Source organism: Necator americanus, chromosome X, assembly GCF_031761385.1.
Source record: "Necator americanus strain Aroian chromosome X, whole genome shotgun sequence".
Taxonomy (NCBI): domain Eukaryota; kingdom Metazoa; phylum Nematoda; class Chromadorea; order Rhabditida; family Ancylostomatidae; genus Necator; species Necator americanus.
Window position 1 is genome coordinate 11,376,675 of NC_087376.1, and position 26,350 is coordinate 11,403,024.

General features: G+C 44.3%; 15 protein-coding genes across 20 annotated transcripts; 10 read left to right on the top strand and 5 right to left on the bottom strand.

Annotated features, from left to right (window-relative positions):
* Positions 1 to 2,685: 2,685 nt before the first annotated feature.
* RB195_022376 (uncharacterized protein) lies at positions 2,686 to 3,085 on the bottom strand (the record flags this gene model as incomplete). Its single annotated transcript, XM_064209479.1, has 2 exons — positions 2,686 to 2,832; positions 2,993 to 3,085. The coding sequence occupies 2 exons, from the start codon at positions 3,083 to 3,085 to the stop codon at positions 2,686 to 2,688; spliced, it is 240 nt and encodes a 79-aa protein (XP_064065360.1).
* A 2,050-nt stretch (positions 3,086 to 5,135) lies between these two features.
* Positions 5,136 to 5,600, bottom strand: RB195_022377 (uncharacterized protein; the record flags this gene model as incomplete). The annotated part of the gene is made up of 1 exon (XM_064209480.1): positions 5,136 to 5,600. One exon carries the CDS (start codon positions 5,598 to 5,600, stop codon positions 5,136 to 5,138), a length of 465 nt encoding a protein of 154 aa, XP_064065361.1.
* Positions 5,601 to 6,922: 1,322 nt separating this feature from the next.
* On the top strand, positions 6,923 to 8,298 carry RB195_022378 (uncharacterized protein; the record flags this gene model as incomplete). 2 transcript variants are annotated; one of them, XM_064209481.1, is made up of 2 exons in its annotated part: positions 6,923 to 7,371; positions 7,476 to 8,298. In XM_064209481.1, 2 exons carry the CDS (start codon positions 6,923 to 6,925, stop codon positions 8,296 to 8,298), a joined length of 1,272 nt encoding a protein of 423 aa, XP_064065362.1. The 2 variants fall into 2 exon arrangements, with proteins under 2 accessions (XP_064065362.1, XP_064065363.1); XM_064209482.1 differs by having other exon boundaries at positions 6,923 to 7,367; positions 7,457 to 8,298.
* Positions 8,299 to 8,454: 156 nt separating this feature from the next.
* RB195_022379 (uncharacterized protein) lies at positions 8,455 to 8,928 on the top strand (the record flags this gene model as incomplete). Its single annotated transcript, XM_064209483.1, has 1 exon — positions 8,455 to 8,928. The coding sequence occupies one exon, from the start codon at positions 8,455 to 8,457 to the stop codon at positions 8,926 to 8,928; it is 474 nt and encodes a 157-aa protein (XP_064065364.1).
* A 32-nt stretch (positions 8,929 to 8,960) lies between these two features.
* RB195_022380 (uncharacterized protein) lies at positions 8,961 to 9,518 on the top strand (the record flags this gene model as incomplete). 2 transcript variants are annotated; one of them, XM_064209485.1, is made up of 1 exon in its annotated part: positions 8,961 to 9,518. In XM_064209485.1, the coding sequence occupies one exon, from the start codon at positions 8,961 to 8,963 to the stop codon at positions 9,516 to 9,518; it is 558 nt and encodes a 185-aa protein (XP_064065365.1). The 2 variants fall into 2 exon arrangements, with proteins under 2 accessions (XP_064065365.1, XP_064065366.1); XM_064209484.1 differs by having other exon boundaries at positions 8,991 to 9,518.
* Positions 9,519 to 10,033: 515 nt separating this feature from the next.
* RB195_022381 (uncharacterized protein) lies at positions 10,034 to 10,480 on the top strand (the record flags this gene model as incomplete). The annotated part of the gene is made up of 1 exon (XM_064209486.1): positions 10,034 to 10,480. The coding sequence occupies one exon, from the start codon at positions 10,034 to 10,036 to the stop codon at positions 10,478 to 10,480; it is 447 nt and encodes a 148-aa protein (XP_064065367.1).
* A 4,601-nt stretch (positions 10,481 to 15,081) lies between these two features.
* RB195_022382 (uncharacterized protein) lies at positions 15,082 to 18,633 on the bottom strand (the record flags this gene model as incomplete). The annotated part of the gene is made up of 3 exons (XM_064209487.1): positions 15,082 to 15,206; positions 18,203 to 18,365; positions 18,523 to 18,633. The coding sequence occupies 3 exons, from the start codon at positions 18,631 to 18,633 to the stop codon at positions 15,082 to 15,084; spliced, it is 399 nt and encodes a 132-aa protein (XP_064065368.1).
* A 241-nt stretch (positions 18,634 to 18,874) lies between these two features.
* RB195_022383 (uncharacterized protein) lies at positions 18,875 to 19,339 on the top strand (the record flags this gene model as incomplete). Its single annotated transcript, XM_064209488.1, has 1 exon — positions 18,875 to 19,339. One exon carries the CDS (start codon positions 18,875 to 18,877, stop codon positions 19,337 to 19,339), a length of 465 nt encoding a protein of 154 aa, XP_064065369.1.
* Positions 19,340 to 20,989: 1,650 nt separating this feature from the next.
* RB195_022384 (uncharacterized protein) lies at positions 20,990 to 21,469 on the top strand (the record flags this gene model as incomplete). 2 transcript variants are annotated; one of them, XM_064209490.1, is made up of 1 exon in its annotated part: positions 20,990 to 21,469. In XM_064209490.1, one exon carries the CDS (start codon positions 20,990 to 20,992, stop codon positions 21,467 to 21,469), a length of 480 nt encoding a protein of 159 aa, XP_064065370.1. The 2 variants fall into 2 exon arrangements, with proteins under 2 accessions (XP_064065370.1, XP_064065371.1); XM_064209489.1 differs by having other exon boundaries at positions 21,020 to 21,469.
* Positions 21,470 to 22,301: 832 nt separating this feature from the next.
* Positions 22,302 to 22,922, bottom strand: RB195_022385 (uncharacterized protein; the record flags this gene model as incomplete). Of its 2 annotated transcripts, XM_064209492.1 has the most annotated exons (2): positions 22,302 to 22,751; positions 22,812 to 22,922. In XM_064209492.1, the coding sequence occupies 2 exons, from the start codon at positions 22,920 to 22,922 to the stop codon at positions 22,302 to 22,304; spliced, it is 561 nt and encodes a 186-aa protein (XP_064065372.1). The 2 variants fall into 2 exon arrangements, with proteins under 2 accessions (XP_064065372.1, XP_064065373.1); XM_064209491.1 differs by lacking the exon at positions 22,812 to 22,922 and having other exon boundaries at positions 22,302 to 22,643.
* A 645-nt stretch (positions 22,923 to 23,567) lies between these two features.
* Positions 23,568 to 24,239, bottom strand: RB195_022386 (uncharacterized protein; the record flags this gene model as incomplete). Of its 2 annotated transcripts, none has more annotated exons than XM_064209493.1 (1): positions 23,568 to 24,239. In XM_064209493.1, one exon carries the CDS (start codon positions 24,237 to 24,239, stop codon positions 23,568 to 23,570), a length of 672 nt encoding a protein of 223 aa, XP_064065374.1. The 2 variants fall into 2 exon arrangements, with proteins under 2 accessions (XP_064065374.1, XP_064065375.1); XM_064209494.1 differs by having other exon boundaries at positions 23,568 to 24,227.
* Positions 24,240 to 24,735: 496 nt separating this feature from the next.
* Positions 24,736 to 25,209, top strand: RB195_022387 (uncharacterized protein; the record flags this gene model as incomplete). The annotated part of the gene is made up of 1 exon (XM_064209495.1): positions 24,736 to 25,209. The coding sequence occupies one exon, from the start codon at positions 24,736 to 24,738 to the stop codon at positions 25,207 to 25,209; it is 474 nt and encodes a 157-aa protein (XP_064065376.1).
* A 23-nt stretch (positions 25,210 to 25,232) lies between these two features.
* Positions 25,233 to 25,592, top strand: RB195_022388 (uncharacterized protein; the record flags this gene model as incomplete). The annotated part of the gene is made up of 1 exon (XM_064209496.1): positions 25,233 to 25,592. The coding sequence occupies one exon, from the start codon at positions 25,233 to 25,235 to the stop codon at positions 25,590 to 25,592; it is 360 nt and encodes a 119-aa protein (XP_064065377.1).
* Positions 25,593 to 25,683: 91 nt separating this feature from the next.
* RB195_022389 (uncharacterized protein) lies at positions 25,684 to 26,306 on the top strand (the record flags this gene model as incomplete). The annotated part of the gene is made up of 2 exons (XM_064209497.1): positions 25,684 to 25,721; positions 25,976 to 26,306. 2 exons carry the CDS (start codon positions 25,684 to 25,686, stop codon positions 26,304 to 26,306), a joined length of 369 nt encoding a protein of 122 aa, XP_064065378.1.
* On the top strand, positions 26,097 to 26,306 carry RB195_022390 (uncharacterized protein; the record flags this gene model as incomplete). Its single annotated transcript, XM_064209498.1, has 1 exon — positions 26,097 to 26,306. The coding sequence occupies one exon, from the start codon at positions 26,097 to 26,099 to the stop codon at positions 26,304 to 26,306; it is 210 nt and encodes a 69-aa protein (XP_064065379.1).
* Positions 26,307 to 26,350: the final 44 nt, after the last annotated feature.

Here is a 26,350-nt window from a genome sequence, read left to right on the forward strand (position 1 = left end):
AACTTACCGAATTCGATATCCCAGTTTATCTAATGAAGGAAACTTTTTTAAAGCCTCATTCAGACAACCTTGTTATCAGTACACTAAGTACATATTTTCCACATGACTGGGAATTTTTGGTATATGACGACTATTTACTAACTTTACCCCACGGAATAGCTGTAGGAAAAACGCTATCCCGTACTACAAAGAGTAATACTGTTGTCCTTCGAATTTCGAATACAACTCATGCACCTATTTCTCTACAAAGAACAGGTTAATTGCAACAGCTAATTATGTAGGAAAAGAATCAACATGGTCAACAATATTCTCAGTCCATCAAGCAGAAACTCTTTTACAACAAGAGACACGATTCCAACATTCTGAGAAATATATCCCACCAGAAGCGGACATTAGTGAAAATATGCCACTATTCCCTTCTAACAACACATTTCCCATTGAGAAACTCGTTAATATTAACAAATCCTCCCTAACAAAGCACGAAATCACTCAATTTTTCTCACTCTTACGAAACTACCAACATTGTTTCGTGCGACCCGATGGAAATTTAGGACACTATAATGGTCCTATAACACACAAAATTAACTTCTTTCCTCACGCTAAACTCCCCAAACACCGCCCATATCGCGTCCCTTTAGAAAAAAGACAAGAACTTAAACGACAAATAGACGAGATGTTACGAACTCATATTATCGAACAAAGCACAAGTAAATTTGCATCTCGTATTGTATTGGTTAAAAAAGGCTCCAATAAAGATCAATAGCGATTCACAGTAGATTATCGTCAAATCAACGCCATAACTGAAAACGAAACCTATTGTATCCCACATACTCAGGATATCATTGATCTAGTCAGTGGAGAAAAATTTACAGCGTTCAAGATTTCAAGAGTGGATTCTTTCAAATTCCTCTTGAACGCAAGCATAAGCAACTCACCGCGTTCTGATCATTTTTAGGCCTCTTTAAATTTATAGTAATGGCTCAAGGTTTAAAAAGTGCCCCAGGTACATTCCAAAGAGTTGCAAACAACCTCATCCGCGAATTACGTGCGTGCTGTTTCGCATACACTGATGACATAATGCTAATCACTCAACACATCAACATTTTTTGATTTAGAAGAACTTTTTCAACGCATTGATAGTTTCGGGATGAAAATAACACCGGGAAAATGCTCTTTTTTCCAATCAGAAGTAAAATACCTTGGCGTACTAATTAACAAACACGGCACTCGCCCCAACCCAGACAAAGTTGCAAGCATCATAAATATCCCGCGTCCAACAGATAATAAATCTGTCAAATCATTTTTAGGCGCCGCATCCTATTTTCGCCGCTTTATTCCAAGATTTTCCATTATCGCCACTCCACTCAACAACCCCCTAGTCAAAAATGCATCTTTCTCATGGACAGATGAGCAGGAACAAGCGTTTTTGACCCTAAAAATGCTTTAGTTGAAACATCAATTCTAGTACCACCTAAACTAGGACACCCATATCTCATTCATACCGACGCATCCACTATCGGTACAGGCGCGTGTCTTTTACAAGTTACTCGCGACACTTGCAAGGAACACCCAATTGCATTTTGCAGCCACCCACTCACAAAATATGAGAAAAACTATGCACTGATCTAACTTGAAGCACTAGCTATAGTATTCGCTCTCAAGCACTTTTAACCATGCATAGCTGACGCAACAATCACTCTGGTTACCGATCATACTCCATTAAAATCCTTAATGCATCGATCAGACCTTGTAGGACGCCTTGCTAAATACCAAATAACAATGCAGGTGTACGATATTAAAATTGAATATCGTGCAGGAAAACACAACACCTTATGTGATTTTCTTAGCCGATATCCAGCAACACACACGAATTCCATACAGTTGAATTCGTTCCCTTCCCTTGAGGAAATACAACAATCCCAAGTCCTTTCTAAATATAATGACTTGATTCAATTTTTCAAAGGAAATTTAGGGAAATCTCCCAACGAATTTCAGGACAAACTGGATAAATACTCCCTTTTCAACGATTGTTTATATTACACATCCACTACAACACCTCAACTAATCGTTCCTGATCTAAATTTACAAACTAAAATCATTCATACTTTTCACGAAAACCAACTTATTGAATCCCATTCTGAAACCAGAAAAACATATTAATCAATCTCAGCAAAATATTTTCGGCCACAAATGTGGAAATCAGTCACCAAATTTGTACGTAGTTGTCCAATCTGCCAGAAAATCAAAACCCTTTCAGGCCACATTATACGTGAAGAATTAGGAACCTTCCCAATTCCTTTACGACCTTTCGAACGTATCCGCACGGATATCATTGGACCCCTACCTCAATGTATTAGTGGAAACAGATTTATTTCTATAACAGTCTGTGCATCCAATTCCTAACCAAACAACAGATATTGTGGTAAAAGCACTAATCAACGATGTCATAGCCAAGCATGGAATTCCTAACGAAATAGTATCTGACTGTGGTTCTAATTATACAAGTGAAGTATTTTCACAGATTAACAAGATCTTAGGAATATCTAACAAATTAACAACAAGTTACAACCACAAAGCAAATGGGCAAGTCGAAAGAATGGTAAAAGTAATCACAGATTCTCTCACCACATATTGTTCAGATGCTAAAGATCTGTGGTCAAACTTTCTCCAACCTATCGTCTTTGCTTATAACACCACCATAAACGACACTATAGGATACAGCCCATTTTTCGTTGCATATGGAAGACATCCAATCGGAGTGATATCGTCCACCAACTGCCAACCACCATATCTTACGCCACCGATAGTTTTGCAGACCAATTCAGCACTGCCCTGCAAACCACAATAATCGAAATCGGAGACCAAAATGGCCAAACAAACAGCAAAATACAAATCAGGTTACGGCTATCACAACAAAGTTTTCTTTAAGGACGTTTCCACTGGGGATCTTGTCCTATTACGTGACGATACCATTCGTCCCAAATTCACTCACCGATGGAAAGGTCCTTTCGTAGTTGAACAAATTCCTCGTCCTAATGTCATCATCATCAATCTGATCGGTCAACAGGAACGACAACTTGTTCATATTAATAGATTGAAAATCTATTTTCCTCGTTCTTCGTCGGCTAATGTTTCCACCTCTAAACAGATACTACATTCACCAACAAATATCCAAAAGGAAATATCAGATGATTTAGAACATAACTTACGACGATCGCACCGTCTCTACTTAAAACGCAAATCTTTCAGCACTCACCATTCCCAGCAAGAGAATTAAAAAAAGAAAAAGAGACAACTACCCTTAATAGTAGTTGCAAATTCTCTACCGTAAGTTTCACTTTCCTTCTATTTATCGCCGCTCCTATGCGTCGCACCTACTACATGATTTCTTTGAACAGGCGTTTCAAAGAAACTCTTAAAAAATCCTCGTAAAAACAAAGCACTTTCCAAATTACGCCCTTATGTTGAACGCAAACCTGTGTGCTGTGCATAGTTCAACATATGACCTACTCGCTTGTATTTTATAAACACCACATAAGATTTTGTTGTACACGAAATTTCTTTTCGCCTGCTTCACCGTCGAAATGTTAGCATGTTAAATTTTATCACATGTTACTGCATCAGTCCCGAAAATTAGAATTGTGTCCTTCAAGAGATCATTTTATTAGGAAGATATAATCACACGCTTTATCGTTGTAATTTTTTTTTGTTGAACCCACCCATGTAATAACGATCAACAGACGTCTACCCTACCTTTTTGGTTCTCTCTGACAACCTGTACGAACGTACCAGAATACATCCACCAGCTTCATCCCGCATTTGAGAGCCGTCACAAAGCTATTTCTCACATACACATATCTCCTACTCTACTTTCGTATTTGTTACAGCTCGAGGACGAGCTATCTCATTATTCTGGGGCAGATGACAGTCGAAACTAACTCAATTTCACTGCATCCTCTCCCTGAAACGTCAGCCCATTAACCCATTTAAAGATCGTGTTTACCTATGTCTACTACGTCAAATACGACTACTTACGAAATGCCGTCATACAACTATTCGAAACAACTATTTCTCTACATCGGGTCTTACAGCTCGAGGACGAGCTTAGTGAAGGAATGGAGATGTCGGATGCAGCCGCTGACTACTGACATGCATCAGGTGTTGTCAGAGGCAGTCCGCCAACGAGACAGCAGTCTCGTCTTCGGCCATGCCACACGGCTGGTGCGAGCCCCTCTTTCTCCCTCCCCACTTTTGATATCTTATGCATACAATAATAAATATTTATAATATACGTTTGAACTCCCCGTAACACATCAAGAATAGGATGGATCCCCTATTATCTTGACACATACACTTTTGAAACGCATTTTTTTTTTATGGAGATTACAAGCCTTTCCAATTCTCCTCCCACTAAAGGACTCATGGAAGATTGAGCAACCATGTCATTCTATTTTTTGCACAGTAGCTCACAGTTGAAATTTTTTTCTCATCATTGTCTGTAAGAAGCATATCGATGACATTTTGTCCCATTCTAGGTATAGAGAACACACACTTGGTTTTGCCGCTAATGAGGCTTGAGATTTCTGTGAAAATGCTGCTCATCATGTAAGCGCAGACTGCCATTACTTGGTTACTTGTATATGTATATCTACAATATACAATATACAATACTATATCCGCTTGTTATCATAAGTTGGCGAAGAACTTGAATGCTGACCTTTTCTTTCTCTCTCTCTCTCTCTCTCTCTCTCTCAAGTAACGGCTTGCCAGCGGTCTTTGAGTTCATAATCAACTGTTGAGCTTCGTTCAGTTCTCTTTTCAAACATGATGCGCATCAGGTGTTTTTGCTTGATTAATGGGGGATGGGGACTAAAACCAATGGGATCGTAAATAGAGTGATGTTGGCACAATACATCCCTTTTTTCATGGGGCGACAACGGAAACCTATTTCAAAAAACAAGGTGTCGAAAATACGATTGTAGCCTACGCCAAGCAACTTCATTGGTCCATATGGCGCTTGATCAATTTTGTCAACAAATGATTGTCGATTTGACTAAGGTGCGCTGAGATCACCAGGTTTAGAATACTAGGAGACGCCTTCGTGCCAAATGGTACTCGTTCCCACCTATATTCGACTAATTTGAAGCGTGGTTGATCCGGACTCGAAGCCAGAGGAGTCTGCATAAATCGCGATATTCTCCTTGAATACGAGTTAGGGTGAAGGCGATTTGTACGCCCGCAATGAGAACTATGGGCATTTCTCGACTTGCGGCTAGGATGTCCTGGTTTCTACTCACTAAGGAGGCTCTGGCATAAAGCACGTCGTTCAGTGGCAAACGACCTCTTTGTCGTGAAGAGGCATCGAAGACGACCCTGAGCGGAGTATGTTTGTGTCCATTCCACCCACCTGAATGTGGCATGTAGTATGTTCCAGCCAAGTCTGGCACTGCTTCTTCACTTTCCTCTATGATGTCATTGTTCAGGCACTGCTCAAGAATTTTCATATACTTTTTTTTGCGTTGTGGAAAATTGTTCAAGTGCTTGATTTGTGCACTAAGCCTCTCCAGACCCATGTTACGGTTGTCGGTCAAGTCTGACATTTTCTTTGATTAGAAATGGGGCCGTAACACACATATTTCTCCAAGCTCTATAGCTTTTGCGTATTTGGACAACTATCTGAACGTTGCTTTCTCATGTATGCCGTCTTTTGTAGATATTCCGAACCTTCGAACTCGAACATACTTTTGATTATTTCTGACTTGATGATTTCATCCGCAACGCTTGTATTGCATGATCTCAGTTTTCCTTGTCTCTGAATCCCCTGTGACTGCGACCCTACGCAGCAAATCCGAAAACGGTGTTCGCTGCTCGCAAACCCGTGGTCATCTGGATTGGTGGTGTGTCTCCTGAAACGAAGGCGTTGTAGAGGTTCATTCCCACAAGGATTTGCGGGATCTTGTGCTCTCTTCTCATTCGGGTACTGAGTAAGTAAATGACTTTTTCTTTCAGAATCTGAAGATCCATTTCCATCAAGCAGACAGAAGGAAACACAATGGTGAGCGTTGGTTTAGTTCTCATTGAAAACTGGAGTTCCTTCCCTTGTGCTGTCTTGACTGATGAGGTACGAACGTCTCTGTGATCCCACTTATACCGGATGGCGTGCACTGGTCATATCTCACTACTGGCAACGCGAGATGTTAAGCTGATTTCTCTTCTGCTAGGGTTATTGGTGCGCCAGTGTCGAAGTCAAATAGCATTTTTTTCGTAGGGGGATTGTTCTAAACTGACCTCTCTGCCGTCATAAGTACAGTTTGGTCTAACCCGAGTAAACTATAACTACCCGAGGTAACTATCATGAGTGATGTTTGTGGCAGTACTGGACAAAGAGGCAGTTGTGTTCACTGTAGGGGACAAGAGGGTGCTGGTTCCGACGATGGCAACTGAGCGTTAAGTTCGTGTTGTACAGTGGTACCTGTAACTCCTGGCTCTACACAATTTTTTATTTGCTGCTGACCAATTGACAGGTCAGGCTGTGATGATGTTAATTTCTGAACACAGAGTGTTTGAGCATGTAGCACATTTCTTGCAGTTAGGTCTCGAGCAGTCGCTGCTTTTGTGTTCATAGAAAAAACACTTGCAACGTAGGTTTTTCTCCATAATTAATTTACGACCTCCACAACGGTTCATCGCCTCATAGTGGCGTGGAGGTGACACTGGACGTCGAACTGCGATGCACAGCGGAGGTTCGTCCTCCGACAGGGTCTTCCAAGCTGAGAACTGAGAGCTGAAACTGTGTACTTACAACGCGACAACAGTTTCCACAGACGCTGACCTGCATGCCCTTCTCGGAGCTGCAGAGCGCATCAAATTTCACGTGATTACTCTGCAGGAGACCAAGTGCAGAAGGATCGACGTACGACAGATGAATGACGGTACACTCGTCATTCGTGGAGAGAAGGTTCCGTCGCGAAATTTAGGCGGTGTTGGTTTTGTTGTGCACCCATTTGTCGTCCATCTTGTCGATTCCCATGAGATCCTGTCACCTCGTCTGGCCATTCTTCGCCTCCGCCCTCTGCGCCAAAAATCCATCAGTACCATCAACTGCTACTCACCAACATCAGCAGCTGATGAATCCGAATTGGACGCGTTTTACGAGGAGCTGGAGGAAGTAGTCCGCAACGAGAAGTCCTTCTACAAATTCGTTGTCGGAGACTTCAACGCAAAACTGGGAAAGGCCACAGAAGAGGAACGCAGGATTAGAAGACTTGGACAAGGGGACTGGAATGAAAATGGCAATTTTCTCGCCGGGCTGTTGTCCGCCACTCGCCTTTTTCATGGAAATTCTCTTTTCATGAAGAAGGATCATCGTAGGTGGACATGGGAATCGCCCAACGGCGCGACTCGTGCGCACATCGACCTCTCACCAACAGGAGGTGGTTTCTACTTGACGTCTCAGAAGTACCATACTTTTGTAGTGGTTCTGATCACCGTCTCCTTCGTGCGAAAATACGACTTAGCCACACGATGGAAAAGAACATCTCCTATCGGCAACGAAGGAGAAAAGAAGTCGTCTACGACGATTGCGTACTCGAGGGCTCCTTGTCCCAAGGTGACTGGCACATCGAGGAGGACCCAAACGTGGACTATGAGATGCTGCTCAGAGAATTACGAGCCTGTGCTGAGCGTGCCTCGAAGCCGCGCAAGACAAACTTGAATCGAATTTCGAAGACCACCAAGGAATTGCTGGAAAGAAGAAGGGCTTTGAGGCTGGATCCGAATGCATCGCACGTTGAGCGGTTAGTAGCAAACACTAGCTGCAGAAAAGCGTTGCAGGAGGATCTTTTGAAGTACAAGCAGAAGAAGATTCTGGAAGCAGCACAAAGAAGAACGAGTCTAAAGAAGTGCCGCAGGGATCTCTGCGAATATAATCTTCCGCTGGCAACCTTGCTGAGCGAAGACGGGACTCGCACGTCTTCTCGTCGTGGGATGGAAATCATATCGGAGAGGTTCTACTCGAACCTTTTCCGTTCACCAACTCCTGTGTCAAGCCCGATCATCCCCACTGGTGAAGCTCCACCACGGATTCTCCCTTCGGAAGTACGAGTCGCTATCAAGAGCATGAAACCTGGCACAGCCCCCAAACCTGATTTTATATCAGCAGACTTTCTTCGGGCTGGTGGCCATTCACTTCATGTAATCTTAGCAGCGCACATGACATCCCACCTTCAGAAAGAAAAGATCCCAGATCAGTGGAAGACCTCGCGAACCTCACGCGCATGTGCGACGGAGGCTGCATGAAGCCCAGCCTCAAGAACAAGCTGGATTCCGTCAGGAGTTCAGCTATTTGGACCACATTCAGACCGTGTCGAGGGTCATAGAGGTTTGCCGGGAATACCGCCGGCCCCTTATTCTAACCTTCGTCGTATGAGAAAGCCTTTGACAGCGTAGAAACGAATGCAACACTGTCAGCGCTGGTCGATCAAGGTGTCATATATGAGGACATTAGCCAATTGTTACGATCGATGCACGACTAGGATACAGCTTTTCCACCGCCCTCTCACCATACCCATTGGAAAGGGGATACGACAAGACGATACTATATCGCTGAAGCTGTTCACGGCTTCAGTGAATAATGAAATCACTTTCCTGGGAAGAAGGGGGATACGTGTTGATGGAAGATTTCTCTCGTACCTTCGTTTCGCGGACGACATCGTTCTCTTTTCGAGCAGTACCAATGATGCAGAAACGATGCTCAACGAATTGAACGAAGCAGGGAAGAGAATAGGACTACGAATAAACAGAAAGAAGACACAGTTCATGAAGAACGCCTACTGCGAGGACAGAGGGGTACAACTTGAAGGCTCCCAAATCATGGAAACTTCGTCATACATATGCCTCGGACGTTCTATGAACATGGAAAACGATTAGAAGAAAGAACTGAATAGAAGGATGAGAGCAGCATGGGCAGCACTTGCACCCGTCAGGGAACTATGGACCAACTGACGAACCAAGATTTTTTTGCCCATCTGCTTGACTCGACAGTTCTTCCAGCGCTCTGTCACGCAGCGGAGACGTGGGCGGACACCGCTGCCACGTGTAGGAAGCTACTTACCACCCACAGAGCCCTTGAGAGATGTCTCCTGAAGTTTAACCGGCGCACACAGCACCTAGCCTGTCTTCGTAGCTCCGACTCAAGAGGAATGTCCCGTCTTCGCGACCCAGCGGAAAATGTATCGAAAGCAAAACAGAGATGGGTCGGTCGCATTATGAGAAGAATCGACGATAGATGGACTAAAAGAACGCTAGAGTGGATCCCAAGAGATGCTAAACTGCCTCGAAGGAGACCGCCAACGAGATGGGGTGACGTGTTCGCTATACGGATGGACCAGCTGAGAGCTCAGCTGGATACGGCTCAAGGACCTCGTCAACGTCACTCACGAAACTTGAGAACATCTTGGATGACATTGGCGAGGGAACGAAACGAGTGGAAGAGATGCTGGAGCCCGCACGTCCAGTGAAGATGGGCCATCTAAATAAGTAAGTTTGATACAGTTGAGGCCGAAGCGGTCATGGAGGTCTTGGACAACCAAAGCGTCCCTTCTCAGTACATAAAGGTACTTCAAGAGCTGTACAGCAACTTCTTGACCGAAATTTCGCCATTCTACAAGAATATCATCATCGACGAGAAGAGGGGGGTCCGGCAGAATGATACAATCTCATCCAAAATATTCACAGCCACCCCCGAGAACGCATTGCTAAAGTTGGAATGGGACGGCATGGGAGTGAAGGTTGATGGTCGACAGCTACATTAACTTCGTTTCGCTGATGACATTGTTCTTATAACAACTAGCATCAATCAAGCGAAACGGATGTTGGCTGAATTTGATGAAACGTGTAAAAAGACCGGTCTTCGGATGAATCGAGACAAGACGATGTTAATTAAGACGGATGGGTTTCTGATGCCCCATTCACGCTCATCGGTACGAACATATCCGAATGCTCCAGCTATGTATATCTAGGTCGGGAAATCGACATGATGAACGACCTGACCTCCGAGCTGGGCAGAACGAAACGAGCGGCATGGGAAGCATTCAAGAGCATCGAGGATGTAGTGAAGAGGACCAAGAACAACAGGCTCCGTGCTCACTTATTGAACGCCACCGTTCTTCCTGCTTTGACCTACGCTTCAGAAACGTGGGCATTTCGCGAGCAGAAGGAAAATGCGATCGGCGTCATAGAACACGGAATTGAAAGAGTGATGCTAGGAGTAACCCGCTTTACGCAAATGAGAGAATGGATTCGAAGTTCACTCCTACGGTACCGATCGAAGATAAGAGACGCTGCCGCATACGCCGAGGAAAGCAAAATTAGGTGGGTCGGACACGTGATGCGTTTCAGTGACAACCGTTGGACCAGAGCCGTAATCGTCTGGATACCACGCGGCATCAAACGCAGCGCAGGAAGATCGCCTATCCGATGAACTCTTCACGAAGTCCTTCAAAGAAAAGTACGACGCTCTTTGAGTTCTCCGAGAGAAGAGATGCCACTAGGGCAACACTTGCGCGCGATCGGGACAAATGGAAGTATTACTGGTGCCCGCTCGAGCAAATCTCTTTTACTTTTATGGACTGACTCTTATATCACCTCATATTCGTTCTTCGTTCCGAAAATTTGTTACATAGCGACAGCGATTGACCATTTGATAACGGTTCCTTTCTGGTGTGTGTGTGTGTGTGTGTGTGTGTGTGTGTGTGTGTGTGTGTGTGTGTGTGTGTGTGTGTGTGTGTGTGTGTGTGTGTGTGTGTGTGTGTGTGTGTGTGTGTGTGTGTGCCTGTAGCTATAAAATTGGGTGAAATGGATTCCGTGTCATCGGATTGGTGGGTCGACGCAACAGAGCTAAAAAAGGGTGCGACAGGTCCCACGGCGAGAAATTGGTGTGCCGTGGTGCAGGAGTTTCGCGCACAATAATTTCGTGTGCATGTCGCAAAAGGTAAATAGGACGTTGCAACCGTTCCATACTCATGGATACTGCACGTGTTACGTGCCACTTTTATGACTCCTCCGCACGTCTATTTCCTTGCAGGTGTACCTCATCTTGGTAACATGCTTTCTTCCAAAGTTGGAAACACCCATGCAGGCAGTTGCTTAAACAGTAGCGAACAGTTTACATGATCTGAGGTGGAACGTTGTCTTTATCAGTTCTTTTTATGCTACATCATCAATCTGCGATAACTGTTGGGGGAAACAGGAAGAAAACCCATACTTAGGGTAGTGCTTTCAAATTATGTCTATATCATGTTGGTATTGAGGGGGGTGTTTGAATCTGAAGTTTGAATGTTCTTCAAATGTAAAAATGACTCAAATAGAAAGAAAACTATGAAATCTTCCGCGTAAATTCATAAAAAGGAGAAAGAAGAAGGCGTTGTTAGAAAAACACAATTCTAATTTTGCAGAAAATACCACTACTGCTAATTTTCATTGATCAGTGATGGCGAGCGAAGGGAACCACCACAAGTCTGAGGTCCGGCTTTAGCCGGACGTTCAGACTAGTAGGTAAATAATTTGTTAACTCTTTTCCAAAACAAATATGCGTAGTATTAAGTGTATTTTTATACATAATTCAACAGAGAATTCGTTCCCCTTCAACGGAATATCCTTATGGTTTTTCAACAAGTTTAGTTGACTGTTGTTTTCTAACTACAATAGAGAGACAAGTGGACAAAACGGAACATTTTCGACACCATTTGTTTTCTGCATTTGAGAAGCGCATCACGAAACTGACGATGTTGGGACCTCTCATGGGATTCATTGTGTAGATTACGAATATAAACGTGTTCAGCTCAATTTCATCCGCAAAACGGTTTGGGAAACGTCTACAACACCTTAAAGCGCGTCGTATCAGCGAGTCGTTTCGCAGTCCGTTCTTTAGGATGACTAGGAGGAATTGAAGAACACGTCCATATTCATAATTTACACTCTGGATGCTATGTTGTCCACGAGAGATCAATCATCGTTAATTTCTTGATATACTGTCTTTAATACAGACAATAAGGCCGCTGAAGCTTAGATTTGTGCGTGCACTTAGAACCAGCGCTTGAAAATACCAGTCGCTGTTCGTCTTCATTTTTCAAAATGAAAGTTGACCCCAAAGAAGAATCACATACCGGGTGATCAATTGTAATTGATTGATGGGAACTTTTTTTTCTGAAGAAAAGCACTACGGCAAATTAGTCAATTACACTTTCCGTTGTTGTTCCTATCGTCTCCTATCGTCCAATAAGATCTACAGTGTTTCTTACTGGTCCTTTTCTTCATTTTCTTTTTTTTTCAAACCTTTTTGTTCATTTTCACCTCCCCGCACGCAGCTAAAATCTCACGAGCGGCTCCAATTGCGCTATCATTTCGGTTAAAGGAATCACCCCACGAATCGGGGTTGGTGCGAGTTTCAGGTGGGCTATGCTTATACGAAGTCGTAGATTATGAAGAGAAAGGTGATTCTGTCTATTTCTTCCTAATTGGCGTAAAAAACGGCCGGGAAGATACGACTTCGAGCGTTCCGGTGCGCTGTTTTCTACAACGAGTTCGATTGGAGCGCGCCAGCCTTGTGCAGGAGCCGGATCTTCCGGGCCGTTTTTTACGGCAATTAGGAAGAAATGACGGAATCACCCTCCTCCCCATAATCTACGACCCCGTATAGGAACAAACAAAAAAAGAAACAAAAAAACCTGAAATCCGCACCACCCCAGATTCGTCGGGTGATGCCTTTAAAAGCAAAAAGCAGGGACCAAAAATCCTCCGTTTCGTCCTCTTGACACGCCTTCTTAGTGATCTGAAAAGTACAAAAATGAGTGAAATGAAAAGAATGGGAACGCTGCTAACTTATAACCTGCTACTCTCGTACACGCACCGCATCGCACTCCGTTTTTCAGGGTAATTAAGGGTGATTGGGCGTGAGTACACTTAGACTCACAATCTACATCCCGAACTCTATTCCTTCCAATGATCTCCTGAGATCTTTCAACGTCAATTTCGTGGCATGCTGCCTCCCTACAAGTCCTACTCCGCAGTGCAAGCGTTTTTTCCGAGTCTGAACCGTGGACAGAATCCCAAAAACTCACACCCTACAGTAATTAACAGGCGACAAGAACTGGTTTGTACTGGGATTTATGTACAGGACTTAGATTACCTTTTCTGCACTTTCCCAACCAACCCAGCACTGAAAGAGTGATAGCACGTAACTGTGTCTTACGCCACTTTGTTCGAAGAAAGAATGAAAGTGGTCAGATGTCTTGTGTGTTCGAAGAAGAAATGAAATTGGTCGGATGTCTTGTGTTTTATGACCTGAAAACAAACGCGTGATTTTGTGTGTTCATTAGCCGCAACATTTCAAACTGATTTGGTTTCCTAACACGGAAGGTTTGGTAGGGTTACAACCTCAAAGCAGTGCTTTAATAAAAAGAAAAACATTTTCCTTTAATATGAGAGATATACAAAAGGTGCGTCTGGAATTACAACAATAAACCAACTTATTACACTAGGTTTGAAGACACAGCAACTCGTCCTGAAATAGCGAGCACCACTTCTTTTATATCATAACATATGTACTATATCACACTACATAAAAAATAACTGGCTGTTCTTGGCTTAATTCTCCCTACGGAGTGTTTAAGTTAGCGTTTTGCTGAACAATCATTCGCACGAAGTGAGAAGACAGAGAGCGGGACTATGATTAATAGCCATAACCATCCTTTTTCGAATGGCTAGCTTCCTTATTCAAAATTAGGGTATATGTAGAGTGGCTTAAGTAGATTTTCTGGCATAATTTCGACCATGCCTTGCTTGACCAATTAGTGATGGAGGGTATCCTGTGGAGATTCACATCACCGGTTAGAATATAATTCGTGAGTTGATAAATTGTTTTGGATAATCATACACATCCATCGGAACTTTGATGAAAGTTTTTAGGAGAAATATTGTGATGTAAAATTATCTCAGACTTGTACCGGAAACAAGAGAAATCCTCACGTGAAATATGAGGAATCTAATAGATGCATAGCAATACTAGTTTTCAATGACGTATATAAAACTTATGTTGAAAACAGGGGAGATCTCACATGTAACGGGGATAAAAATCATTTATATTAATCTTTGTGGAAAAGAAAGTAGAAAGAAACGGAAGAAAGTGATGAAAAGCTGGTCGCATAGATGGAAAATAGGTGTTTAAGAGAGGGACCTTTGTATCTCTGACTTCTTGAAAGAAAGTTTATTTGATGAGATTCCTGGACTTCCTGAAGGTAATATGTAGAGAAAATCTGCTCTTTTTCTTTTAGTAGTTCACCACACAAAATGTCATGTACTACCAACCATATTGTTCTTTAATTTATTTAGTACTTTTGACAACTCTCACTATGTATTCTTCGTTTCATATTTTCTTGTAACTGTGTATTCGTCTGTGTGTCTAGAACTGTGTGTCCTCTGTGTGCTAGAAGAGTATCTAAGGCGGCTGTCTGTGTGTCCATAAACAATTGCAGCATGGCATCATCGAGACATGGTGTTTCCTCGAGCATATCCACCAGATACGTAATGTCTCAGAGGTGTTCGCGGAAAAGTCTATAGGAGTCTCTTTACCGTTCCTCTCAAAATTACCCGTGAGTTTGGTTATAGTGATGCAGTAGAACTAGATTTTACACACGACATCGTAGCTCTTTTTATACGAACTAAATGACCAGCAATCTCAAAGTAGCCTTATGAAGGAACACAAAATGAAATGTAGTAGCCAGAGTGTTGTGCCGGCCAGAAGCGTTCCCTCCACCGATGATGTGACCAGGTTATGACCGGCACGTTCAACGACAACTGCATTTGAAAACTGCTTAGAATTAAATGTGAAGGGAATACATGTATTCAATTAAAATAGAGGACCATAAAAAATAAGGAGCTAATTCGAAATTTGACGTAATTTTGCACAAGCCTACAATATAAGTGCAAAACGAACATAAGGTAAATAAAATAGTGACAAGAACGTATGTTCCGACATTAGAAGTATTGTTAATAATGTCCAAGCATGTGTTTTAGTATTTTTGTTCAAGAATGGGTTAGTCTAATTCCGACATCGAGTTGTTTCTTGATCCTATTATGCCGCTGAGGGAGAGAATCATGGAAGACGGCAGCAATGTTTGAGTCCTTTACAATGACGGAACATGATGACCCTAAATTTCAAAAAGGTTTGATCAAAGTGCTGATCAACAAGGAATTTTGTGACCTATTGACCTATTGGCGCTTATGACGCACATACTTCATGGAGAGCACTTCTTGTACAAGAGCGCCCCACTTGAGGGGCTAAAGAATTTTATCAGAAGAAAGTAACCATCTACAATTGACACAGAACGCGTTTACGCTTCGCGTCCTTGGTGAAGGCTGGTTATTAAGACTATGTGATATTATCTGTACACGACTACACAAAAAAATGGGATCAAGGGAGTTTTCCTCCTACTACGGAGAGGGCTCAGTGCACGCTCTCACGAAAACCCATCTTTACTACAACACTGTTTTGTTACTACTACTGGGATGAAGAATGGGTAAATCGGGTACAACTACACAAAAAAGAATAGAAAATGTAGAAAAAAAACGCCTACAAACTAAAAACATAGAGGCGCCCTAAGAGCAAACCAAACGGGAAAACTAATGGAGAACTCGGCTAAAACTACGTAATCCCAATCAAAAATTGTGCGGAAAAAAGAAAGAGAAACTACGAAAAACAAAAAGCAGCGACTAGATAGATTCTGTGCAAGCTCCTAAGATGCGATAGTCAGAGCCGGTGCTCTGACCCCCTTTACTTTTGAACGGTTGGGGGAAGGACCTCCCTCACTTTTAAACGGTTGGCGAAATTACCCTTTCACTTTCGAACGGCTGGCGTAAGAACCCCCTTCACTTGAGCTGCACCCCATGAGCTAAACCCCCTTCACCTGAGGAGGGTCCGGTTCGACCCTATAGCACCTATGGTAAGCTCTTTTCGAAGGTCGAACAAAATGTGCTCAGATGTACTCAAAGACAACTCATCACGGAGAAGATGCGGCTACCCGCGATGGGGCGTAACATTGGCGCGATGTTGGAGTCAAAAATAAGTCTTTATGTTCATCTAGTGGCAAAATCGTTCTCTACTACCAACTTGCTCATGGAAGAAATACTACTTCTTGAATTCTCCTTCGTGGTCGGCTCGCCTCCGTCAACGGGCTTCTTAACCGCTATTAAACCAGGAAGAGTCCATATTTGTTTTGAAGGGAGAACAGCAAAATAAAATTTTACAACATGTATTTCTGTATTTTACAACCTGAACAAAATAAGATGCGATTTGGCCATTTGCTAGAGATGACAGTCCTATAGATGTGGCCATTGGTGAATTGGTCTCTGACAGAAGTCGTGATGAGAGGTATGCGATTCACTCAAAACGGGCGACTCTACATTTAGGATGATAGAACGAGTTTTTCTTGAGGCATGGTTACATCGCGAATGATGCGCAATCAGAACAAGCATGATTCGAAAATCCATTACAGGAAAACGCGCGCTATGTAGTTTCCTGCTTATCTTCTTCCTGAAATAGTCTCTAAGTCTGATCTTAAGCGACGAACAAAAGAGAACATTGAACATCCACGTTTCGAAGATTGGAGCCAATTGTTTTGTTTCCTGGACCACATCAAATCTAAAGCAAGTACGATAGGATGGAGTCGGACCTTTCCAAATTGAAAAGAGTCACTTCGCATATGCCTGAGTGGCCGGAAGGAGAGGAAAGTGATTAGGGTCCTCCAAATCCTTTAAATTTAGTCATGCTCGACGTTAATGAAGGCTGCGTCTAATAAGTAATCGGGTGCTTTGTTTACGCAACTACTTTTAACTTAATACGAGAACCTGATAATTTAATACGGGATATATGATATGAAGGAGAAAGAAAATTTCTGCGAGAAGGTGACAAAAACGCGTTCCCAGTCCCTCAATCCCGTTGTTTTTGTACTTATACAAATGCCCAAGTTTTAATTTAAAAAATTTTGGCTATATTAAAACCTGATAATATTCTGGACGGTATATAAGTGCTCTCAAATTCTTCCTTGTGTATACTGACTACCTGGCTTTCGAAAAACAGGCACCTTTTTCTGTAAATGGGTAGAGTATCGCATCGTTGACCTTCCGGGTGTCCCCTACCATCTCTACAGAAAAGAATAACTTTACTGATTGTTATTGTCAGGGTCAAGCGTGAGACTTTCTCAAGAAGAAGAGGGGAGGGGTTAGATTGTAAAAGTGGCGTGGAAGCAAGGGGATGAGGGGATCGTAAGGGGTGAGGTGGGGGTAGCTACCGTTAAATAAACTCATATTAAGGGGTGCAAAATTATGTTCCAATTAACTAACAAATAATTTGCTGATAATCCCAACGATGTCACAAACAAGTCTTGCCGGATGGCGCAGCGCGGTGTATCGCTGCTCTTGTTGAGACGGTCAGGGATCAATCCTTGACAAAAGTGAGATTATTGATTGAAGATTAAGAGTTTAATTAATCACTGTTGGATAAGAGATATTCTTATTAAAGAGTTTAATGAGAATATCTCTTATCCAACAGTGATTAATTTCCATGTTACCACTCAAAAAAGGAATTTCGATGCTGTTACTACGCGACATCTACAGGTAAGAGTAAAATTAGTGCAAAGTAGACTCCACGAGTTGATGAATAACGACACTCACAGAAAAATAAACTTTGCATGTTTGTAGAAACAGCTTTTTTGTATAATCGAGGAAAATTTAGTGTTTCTAACTCTCCGTTTCCTTCTTGAAACCTAGTTGGGGAAAATTCTAAATTCTTCCTCCCATTTTCGAATTTCTCGACTAGCTTTTGAGAGAACCAGAACGTTTACGAAAATCGAAATTCTAAAAAGTTTGCTGAAAAAGTGGCTTAAAAATCAGTGCATATCAAATTTGCTCCTGGCGAAACAGAAATGTCTTAACTTGTAGACGCATAACCTCAGCGCGCCTATATTAATTAAAAGTCGGATTTGGAATCTACTTCGTATAATCCACATTTTCATCTGTGCACTTCAAATAAATAAATATGAGAGGAGAACAACAGTGTGCTGGAAATGCAACATCGCTAATAATTAAAGGGCATAGTTGAGCATTAAAAAAAGAATGCGAAAGTCAAAGTAAAATTCGTAAGACCCACCATTCGACATTCTTCTCATAGCATCAAAACCAGCATTTGTTATCAAAGCTTTCAGCTCTGCTCCAGTCCATCCACAGGTCCTGGCAACCCACTCAGAAATGGACAACTTGGGATCGCTACTCATGTGTCGAAGAATACATTTCACAATATCAGCTCGATCTTCCTAGCAAAAGAATGCATTATCGAAAATAAGATATATATATATATATATATGTGTACGTATATATATATATATATATGTATATATATATATATATATATATATATGTATATATATATATATATATATATATATATATATATGCTCCACAACGGTTTACCGCCTGATAGTGGCGTGGAGGTGACTCTGAGTGTGGAACTGCGATGCTCAGCGGAGGTTCGTCCTCCGGCATAGTCTCCAAAGCTGATAAGAAGGTCGACACACCCGACATTTCCACTTCCCGGAATCGGAAGCCTAGCTAAGAGTAAACCACTGCTAAGATTCACCACCATCTTAACAAAATGTCGCAAGGTGGCTGATCCATATAGGTTGGGCGAGGTGGTTAGGTGGTGAAAGCTAAGCTCGCCGTGGCAGGGCTGTTTGGTTTGGGGAAAAGTCTTCTTGCCACTCCAGCATATTCACTGCCTCAGTACCCTGCACACTGGGCCCTGCCATCTCAGACTTCGGACGGTATGGCGACCGATGACAGACGATCAAATTTCAGGTTGCTAAGGACGTCTTTGATTCTGGACCAAGGCAGCAAATGCACTACTTGCTATGGAGACTGTCTCAGACTGTGTACTTACAACGCGAGAACAGCGTCGACAGACTCTGACCTGCATGCTCTTTTCGGAGCTGCAGAGCGTACCAAATTTCACGTGATTGCTCTGCAGGAGACCAAGTGCAGAAGGAGCGATGGACCACAGATGAATTACGGTAGATTCGTCATTCGTGGAGAGAAGGTTCCGTCGCGAAATGTAGGTGGTGTTGGTCTTGTTGTGCACCCATCTGTCGTCCATCTTTTCGATTCTCACGAGATCCTGTCACCTCGTCTGGTCATTCTTCGTCTCCGCCCTCTGCGCCAAAAACCCATCAGTATCATCAACTGCTACTCACCAACATCAACAGCTGATGAATCCGAATTGGAGGCGTTTTAGGATCTGGAGGAAGTGATCCGCAACGACAAGTCCTTCTACAAATTCGTCATCGAGAACTTCAACGCAAAACTAGGAAAGGCTACAGAAGAGGAGTACAGGATCGGAATTTTTCGGATCAGGGGACCGGAATGAAAACCGTCTTGCCGGGTTGCCACCTTTTGTAGTGGTTCTGATCACCGTCTCCTTCGTGGAAAAATACGACACAGCCACATGATGGAAAAGAACATTTGCCATCGGCAACGAAGTAGAAAAGTTATAAGAAAAGCAACGTCTACGGCGATTGTGTACTCGATGACTCCTTGTCCCAAGGTGACTGGCACATCGAAGTGGACCCAAACGCGGACTTCGAGATACTGCTCAGAGGATTACGAGCCTGTGCAGAAGGTGCCTCGAAGCCGCGCAAGACAAACATGGATCGAATTTCGAAGACCACCAAGGAATTGGTGGTAAGAAGGACTTTGAGGCTGTTTGTGGCACATTGAGCAGTTAGTAGCAAACACTAGCTGCAAAAAAGCGTTGCAGGAGGATCTTTCGAGATAGAGGAAGAAGAAGATCCCAGAAGCAGCACAAAAAAGAACGAGTTAAAGAAGTGCCGCAGGGATCTCCGCGAATATAACATTCCGCTAGCAGCCTTGCTGAGCGAAGACGGGACTCGCACGTCTTCTGGTCGTGAGATGGAAATCATTAAGGAGAGGTTTGAACCTTTTGAACCTTTTCTGTTCATCAACTCCTGTGTCAAGCCCGATCATCTCCACTGGTTAAGCTCCACCACGGATTCTCCCTTCGGAAGTGCGAGTCAAGAGCATGAAACCTGGCACAGCCCCCAAACCTGATTTTATATCAGCAGACTTTCTTCGGGCTGGTGGCCATTCACTTCATGTAATCTTAGCAGCGCACATGACATCCCACCTTCAGAAAGAAAGGATCCCAGATCAGTGGAAGACCTCGCGAACCTCACGCGCATGTGCGACGGAGGCTGCATGAAGCCCAGCCTCAAGAACAAGCTGGATTCCGTCAGGAGTTCAGCTACTTGGACCACATTCAGACCGTGTCGAGGGTCATAGAGGTTTGCCGGGAATACCGCCGGCCCCTTATTCTAACCTTCGTCGTATGAGAAAGCCTTTGACAGCGTAGAAACGAATGCAACACTGTCAGCGCTGGTCGATCAAGGTGTCATATATGAGGACATTAGCCAATTGTTACGATCGATGCACGACTAGGATACAGCTTTTCCACCGCCCTCTCACCATACCCATTGGAAAGGGGTACGACAAGGCGATACTATATCGCCGATGCTGTTCACGGCTGCATTGCAATGGATAATGAAATCACTTTCCTGGGAAGAAGGGGGATACGTGTTGATGGAAGATTTCTCTCGAACCTTCGTTTCGCGGACGACATCGTTCTCTTTTCGAGCCGTACCAATGATGCAGAAACGATGTTCAACGAATTGGACGAAGCAGGGAAGAGAATAGGACTACGAATAAACAGAAAGAAGACACAGTTCATGAAGAACGCCTACTGCGAGGACAGAGGGGTACAACTTGAAGGCTCCCAAATCGTGGAAACTTCGTCATACATATGCCTCGGACGTTCTATGAACATGGAAAACGATTAGAAGAAAGAACTGAATAGAAGGATGAGAGCAGCATGGGCAGCACTTGCACCCGTCAGGGAACTATGGACCAACTGACGAACCAAGATTTTTTTGCCCATCTGCTTGACTCGACAGTTCTTCCAGCGCTCTGTCACGCAGCGGAGACGTGGGCGGACACCGCTGCCACGTGTAGGAAGCTACTTACCACCCACAGAGCCCTTGAGAGATGTCTCCTGAAGTTTAACCGGCGCACACAGCACCTAGCCTGTCTTCGTAGCTCCGAGTTAAGAAGAATGTCCTGTCTTCTCGACCCAGCGGAATATATATCGAAAGCAAAGCATAGACGGGACGGTCGCAGTATGAGAAGAATCGACGATAGATGGACTAAAAGAACGCTAAAGTGGATCCCAAGAGATGTTAAACGGCCTCGAAGGAGACCGCCAACGAGATGGAGTGAAGTGTTCGCTACACGGATGGACCAGCTGAGAGCTCAACTGGATGCGGCTCAAGGACCTCGTCAACGTCACTCATGAAACTTGATAACATCTTGCATGACGATAGCGAGGAAACGAAACGACTAGAAATAAATAAATAAATATATATATATATATTGACTTAATGATTTCATCGCCTGACGCGATTACCCGAATCTTCGCCGAGGTGTGCCGTCCTTGAACACAGCTCTGCCCAACCTCCTCGACCTTCTGCGAGAGCTTGCAAAGAATCGATCCATTCTTCGCTATTCCATTTACTGCGAAACCTTACGTCTCGACTGAACTGCCTATCCAAGGCGAGTGTCCTCAGGTCCTCTTTCACCACCTCAGTCCAGAACTTCCGTTTTCAGCCAGGTGGCTTCTTCCAGCTCGAACCCGGCAAACTCCTCAGAACTCTTTGAACAAGGCGATCTGCCGGTCTCCTTAATATATGACCAAAGAAGCGAAGACGATTTACTTTAGCCACTTTCGATGACGGTGCAAAATGTTGATATCCTCCACGTGTCATCCGCCGGTATACCCCATCAATTTCTGCGTAAAGATCGATTCATTCTGGCACACCCTAGGCCTAAAGTAGCCAAGTAACCGTTCATTCAATCAAACCTCTCCATCACCGTAGATGGTGCTGCCCAAATCTCCGACCCGTACATCATGATGGAGCGAATTGCGGAAAGACTCGCAGCTTGACTTCGTTGGTGATAGTAGTCGACTACAGGCATTTCGTTAAGGAGTTAAATGATGAAGTGGCCTTAGCGCATCTTTGCTGAACATCTTTCTCGTAGCTGCCGTTGTTCTTCAGCGTACAGCCCAGGTAACAGAACTCATCGACGAGTTCTATCGGTTGTCCGTCCACCCTGATTCCCGTTCGAGGTCACGAAGAGATCCACATCTGCTTGCATCTATCAGGGCGTAGACGTAGTCCATAGGCTGCAGCCAGCTTCAATACAAGGTTTACAACATGTTGAAGTTTCGTACTGCTTTCCGCGAATATAACAACATCGTCAGCGTACTCGAGATCGGTCAAGGGGTATCCTGATGGTGTAAGAATGATATCGGCAGTACACTGATCTACTGTTCTTCGCATAATATCATCGATGGCGAGATTGAACAGGAAGGGGCCTGCCACTGCCCCTTGTCCTACTCCAAATACCACCTCAAACGGTGTTGTATATCCGGCTGCTGTTCGAACTGCAGCAGTTGTTCGTCGATTCATGTCATCAAGCAAGCGAACAAACTTTCCTGGTACTCCATCGGCGCGGAGCGCGTTGCGAAGACGGCCTCGGTGAGGAGAATCGAACGCGGCTTCAAAGTCCAGAAATGCCTATTGCATTAGCTTCGAATACCGCTGCTAGATTTCGATCACTCTCTTGGTGATGAACACTTGGTCAATCGTAGATCGACCAGGACGAAAGCCAGCTTGCTCGTCTCGCTTTGTTTCTTCGCGACGTTTAATGAGTAGGTCCAGGATAATGCGCTCCAATACCTTGTACATGACACGCAGCAAAAAAAAAATCCTCGATAATTCCTAGGGTCTGTGACGGATAACTTCTTGTGGAAAGGAATTATGACAGCGTGTCTCCACGAATCAGGTATCCTTCCGTCTATCCGTATTGAACGGATGATCTTTGTCATCTCACGAATCCCAGACGGAGGAAGATATTTTAGCATTTCTGCGCTAATTCCGTCTCCACCAGATATTCCACTCTTCATTTTTTGAATGCAGACTAGAACCTCCGTCTCGGTCGGTAGCTCCTCGTTTACCGCGTATGTCGGCCTATGAACATGCTCGAGTTCAGGAGCTGACGGTGCTTGCCGGTTCAGCAAGGTCTTGAAGTGTTCCCTCCAAATTGGAAGGGTTGCTTCACTGACAGCTACCCCATTGACAGTGTTGAGAGCAGGAGAACATCTTTTCACTTCCCGCTATACTGTTTTAGTAAAGCACAGGCTTTCCGCGGGTTCTTGTCCTCCCACGCCTTTCAATTTCCATCGCCAGTCACCATTGCTGCGCGCGACACATGCAGAATTGTACGTGGATTTTGTTTCCGCAGATGCAAAGGCAAACTTCTTCCGCGGCAATGGAATCGGGAACGTTTCCCTTGCAGCGTCATGGATGCACTTTGTGAAGGAATCCGCATCGCTAAGCTTCTTCCTGGTCCGTACTACAACTTGAATAAACACACGTTGGCGGAATTCCGTTCTGCATTCTTCGTCTTTCAAACCTGCCATGTCGATTTTCGGTTGAAGAGGAACTCCTCGGTTCCTCTTGTGGAACCGTATCTTGCAATTTGCGCTGCTCTTCAGGCGTTGAAAGGGTTGACTCCTGCCACGTGAGCTGATGGCGTAGATGATTCCTCTTAAACGTGGAGGCAATGATGAGCCCCGTCCGTTCGCACAAGTCGATCAGAGGGTCACCGTTGTCCGACGTGCGCTTCGCTGGATAATACCATTTTCCTAGCACATCGGATTGCTGTTCGATTCTTGCGTCGATTCCGACAATTACCACTTGCTGGCTTGGTATTTTAGACATCAACTCATTGTGTACATCATAGAGGGCGTCCTTACTGTTGTCATCAGTGGTTTCCGTAGGTCCGTGAGCACTTCCGATCCAGAGTTTACGTCCTCTGCGATCCCGCAGTCGTAGAAAGGCGCATCTAGACGACGCTGAGCCAAATTCCTCCACCAGGTTCTTGTAATCGTTCCTCACAGCTACCGTGCAGCCACCTACTTTGTTCTCATGAGTGCTTTCTGCAGTGCAGCAGAAGGCACACAGAGATATCGCAGAAGAAAAGGGCGGCATGTTGGAGTTCATTCGCTAGTGTTCGGCAGTTCAGAGTGGCGAAACGAATGGTTGTTGCCACAGATTCCATGCTCCCTTCAGGCAGTTGATCTTTCAGGTTATGGGCTTTGGCGATGTGCTGGACGACTGCACCTTTTTGCAATGTATGGGAATCTTTGGCCAAATAAGAGTGCATGTTATATAGCTCGTGCGTTCGCAATGCGTACATACGAACGCCTGATTGCGTTTAATTACAGCAGGACCACCACGCGCAGGCAGCAATCAGACTCGTATACGCGGCCCCGGATACCAGCATATATATATATATTACATATATGGTGTACATCCTGGAGGAAAGCCTGGTACGGTAGCGCCAGGAAGGGCGGGGTTGCAGAAGTCATATAAGCTACTGAAACGGAAAAGGACTAGGATGAGGATCTGTACTTATAACGCAAGTACGCTCGCATCGGAAGCGGCCATCGAAGACCTGAACATGCAGGCCAAGAAGATCAAGTACTACGTCATCTGAATGATCGAGACGAGACGACGTCACCCTCTCAACGCCGTATATGAAACTGGAGAAGAACTGTTCTTAGGAACATGCGACAGTAGAGGTGATGGTGGAGTTGGCACCCTCTTCAACACGAATATGGCAAAGAACATCGACTCTTTTGAACAACTTACGACCCGAATCGGACGTCTGCGGATGAGAAGATGTGGTCCAACACCAGCTTTGACTATCTTCGTCGCTTACGCTCCAACATCAAGCTACGAAGAAGAAGAAGTCGAAGCTTTCTATATGGACCTAGAGAAGTTCTACCGAGAAGATCATGCCTTCTACAAGGTCATAATTGGCGATTTCAACGCCAAAGTTGGCCCAAGAAGAACGCCTGAGAAACTTCACATCGCGACCCACGGCCTACAATGGAATGACCAGGGGGAGAGGCTCTCCGAGTTCATCATGACGGCTAAAACCATTCATGAGATCTCTTCGCTACGCTAGCCGGCTTTTGGAAAGATTCCGCAATGGACAACATTGACGAGGAATATGACCGGCTCGTTGAACACCTTCACGACAGCGCGAAGAAGGCTGAGAGTTTTAAAGCCATCAAGAGACGCCTGTCTCTTGAAACCCTCGAGCTGATATGCCAGCGTGGATCAGCACGAGCCGCAAGGAACCAACAACTCACGTCCGAGCTCGCAATGCTTTACAGAGAGGCGGTAAATCATGACCTTAAAGAGAGAAGAGCAGAAGTGCTGGCTGAAGTTGCAGAGGGGGGGAAAAGCATCCGCTATGCCCGTCGAGACTTCGCCATTCGCAAGACGAGGATGACTGCTCTCCGGAACCCGAAGGGAACACTCACTACATCGAGAAGGGGGATATAGAAAATCGTTTACGACTTCTACTCTGATCTCTTCGACAGCCATGTCCACTTGCCTCCTCACCACCTGATGGAAGATAGACATGTCATTCCAGATGTTCTCCCGTTTGAAATACGACATGCTATCATGTCGGTAAGAAGTCGTACGGCACCCTGTCCCGACAGAATAAGACCAGAACACCTGAAGAACCTTCCGCCAGTACTCATCGACACCCTGGCGAGGCTCTTTACACGTTACTTGTCGAAATGCAAGGTTCCTAAACAGTAGAAGACCAGCAAGACCGTCTTGTTGTATGAAAAGGGAGACCCACATGACATCGGCAACTATTGCCCAATCTGCTTACTGCCCGTCATCTAGAAGCTCTTTACAACAGTAATCCTTAATAGGACTGAAAAAGTATTGGATGAAGGACAGCCATGCGAGCAAGCAGGGTTTCGAAAAGGATTCAGTACGATTGACCACATTCACACTGTTTCGAAACTCATCGAGGTATCACGCGTGTACAAGATGCAGCTCTGTCTTACCTTCATCGACTTGAAGAAGGCCTTCGACTCAGTTGAGACGGAAGCGGTCGTGGAAGCCTTGGATAACCAAGGCGTCCCTACTCAGTACATAAAGGTACTTCGAGAGTTGTGCAGTAACTTCACGACCGGAATTTCGATGGGACGACATGGGAGTGAAGGTTGGTGGTCGGCAGCTACACCATTTGCGCTTTGATGACGCTTTGATGACATCGTACTTATAACACTTATCATCAGCCA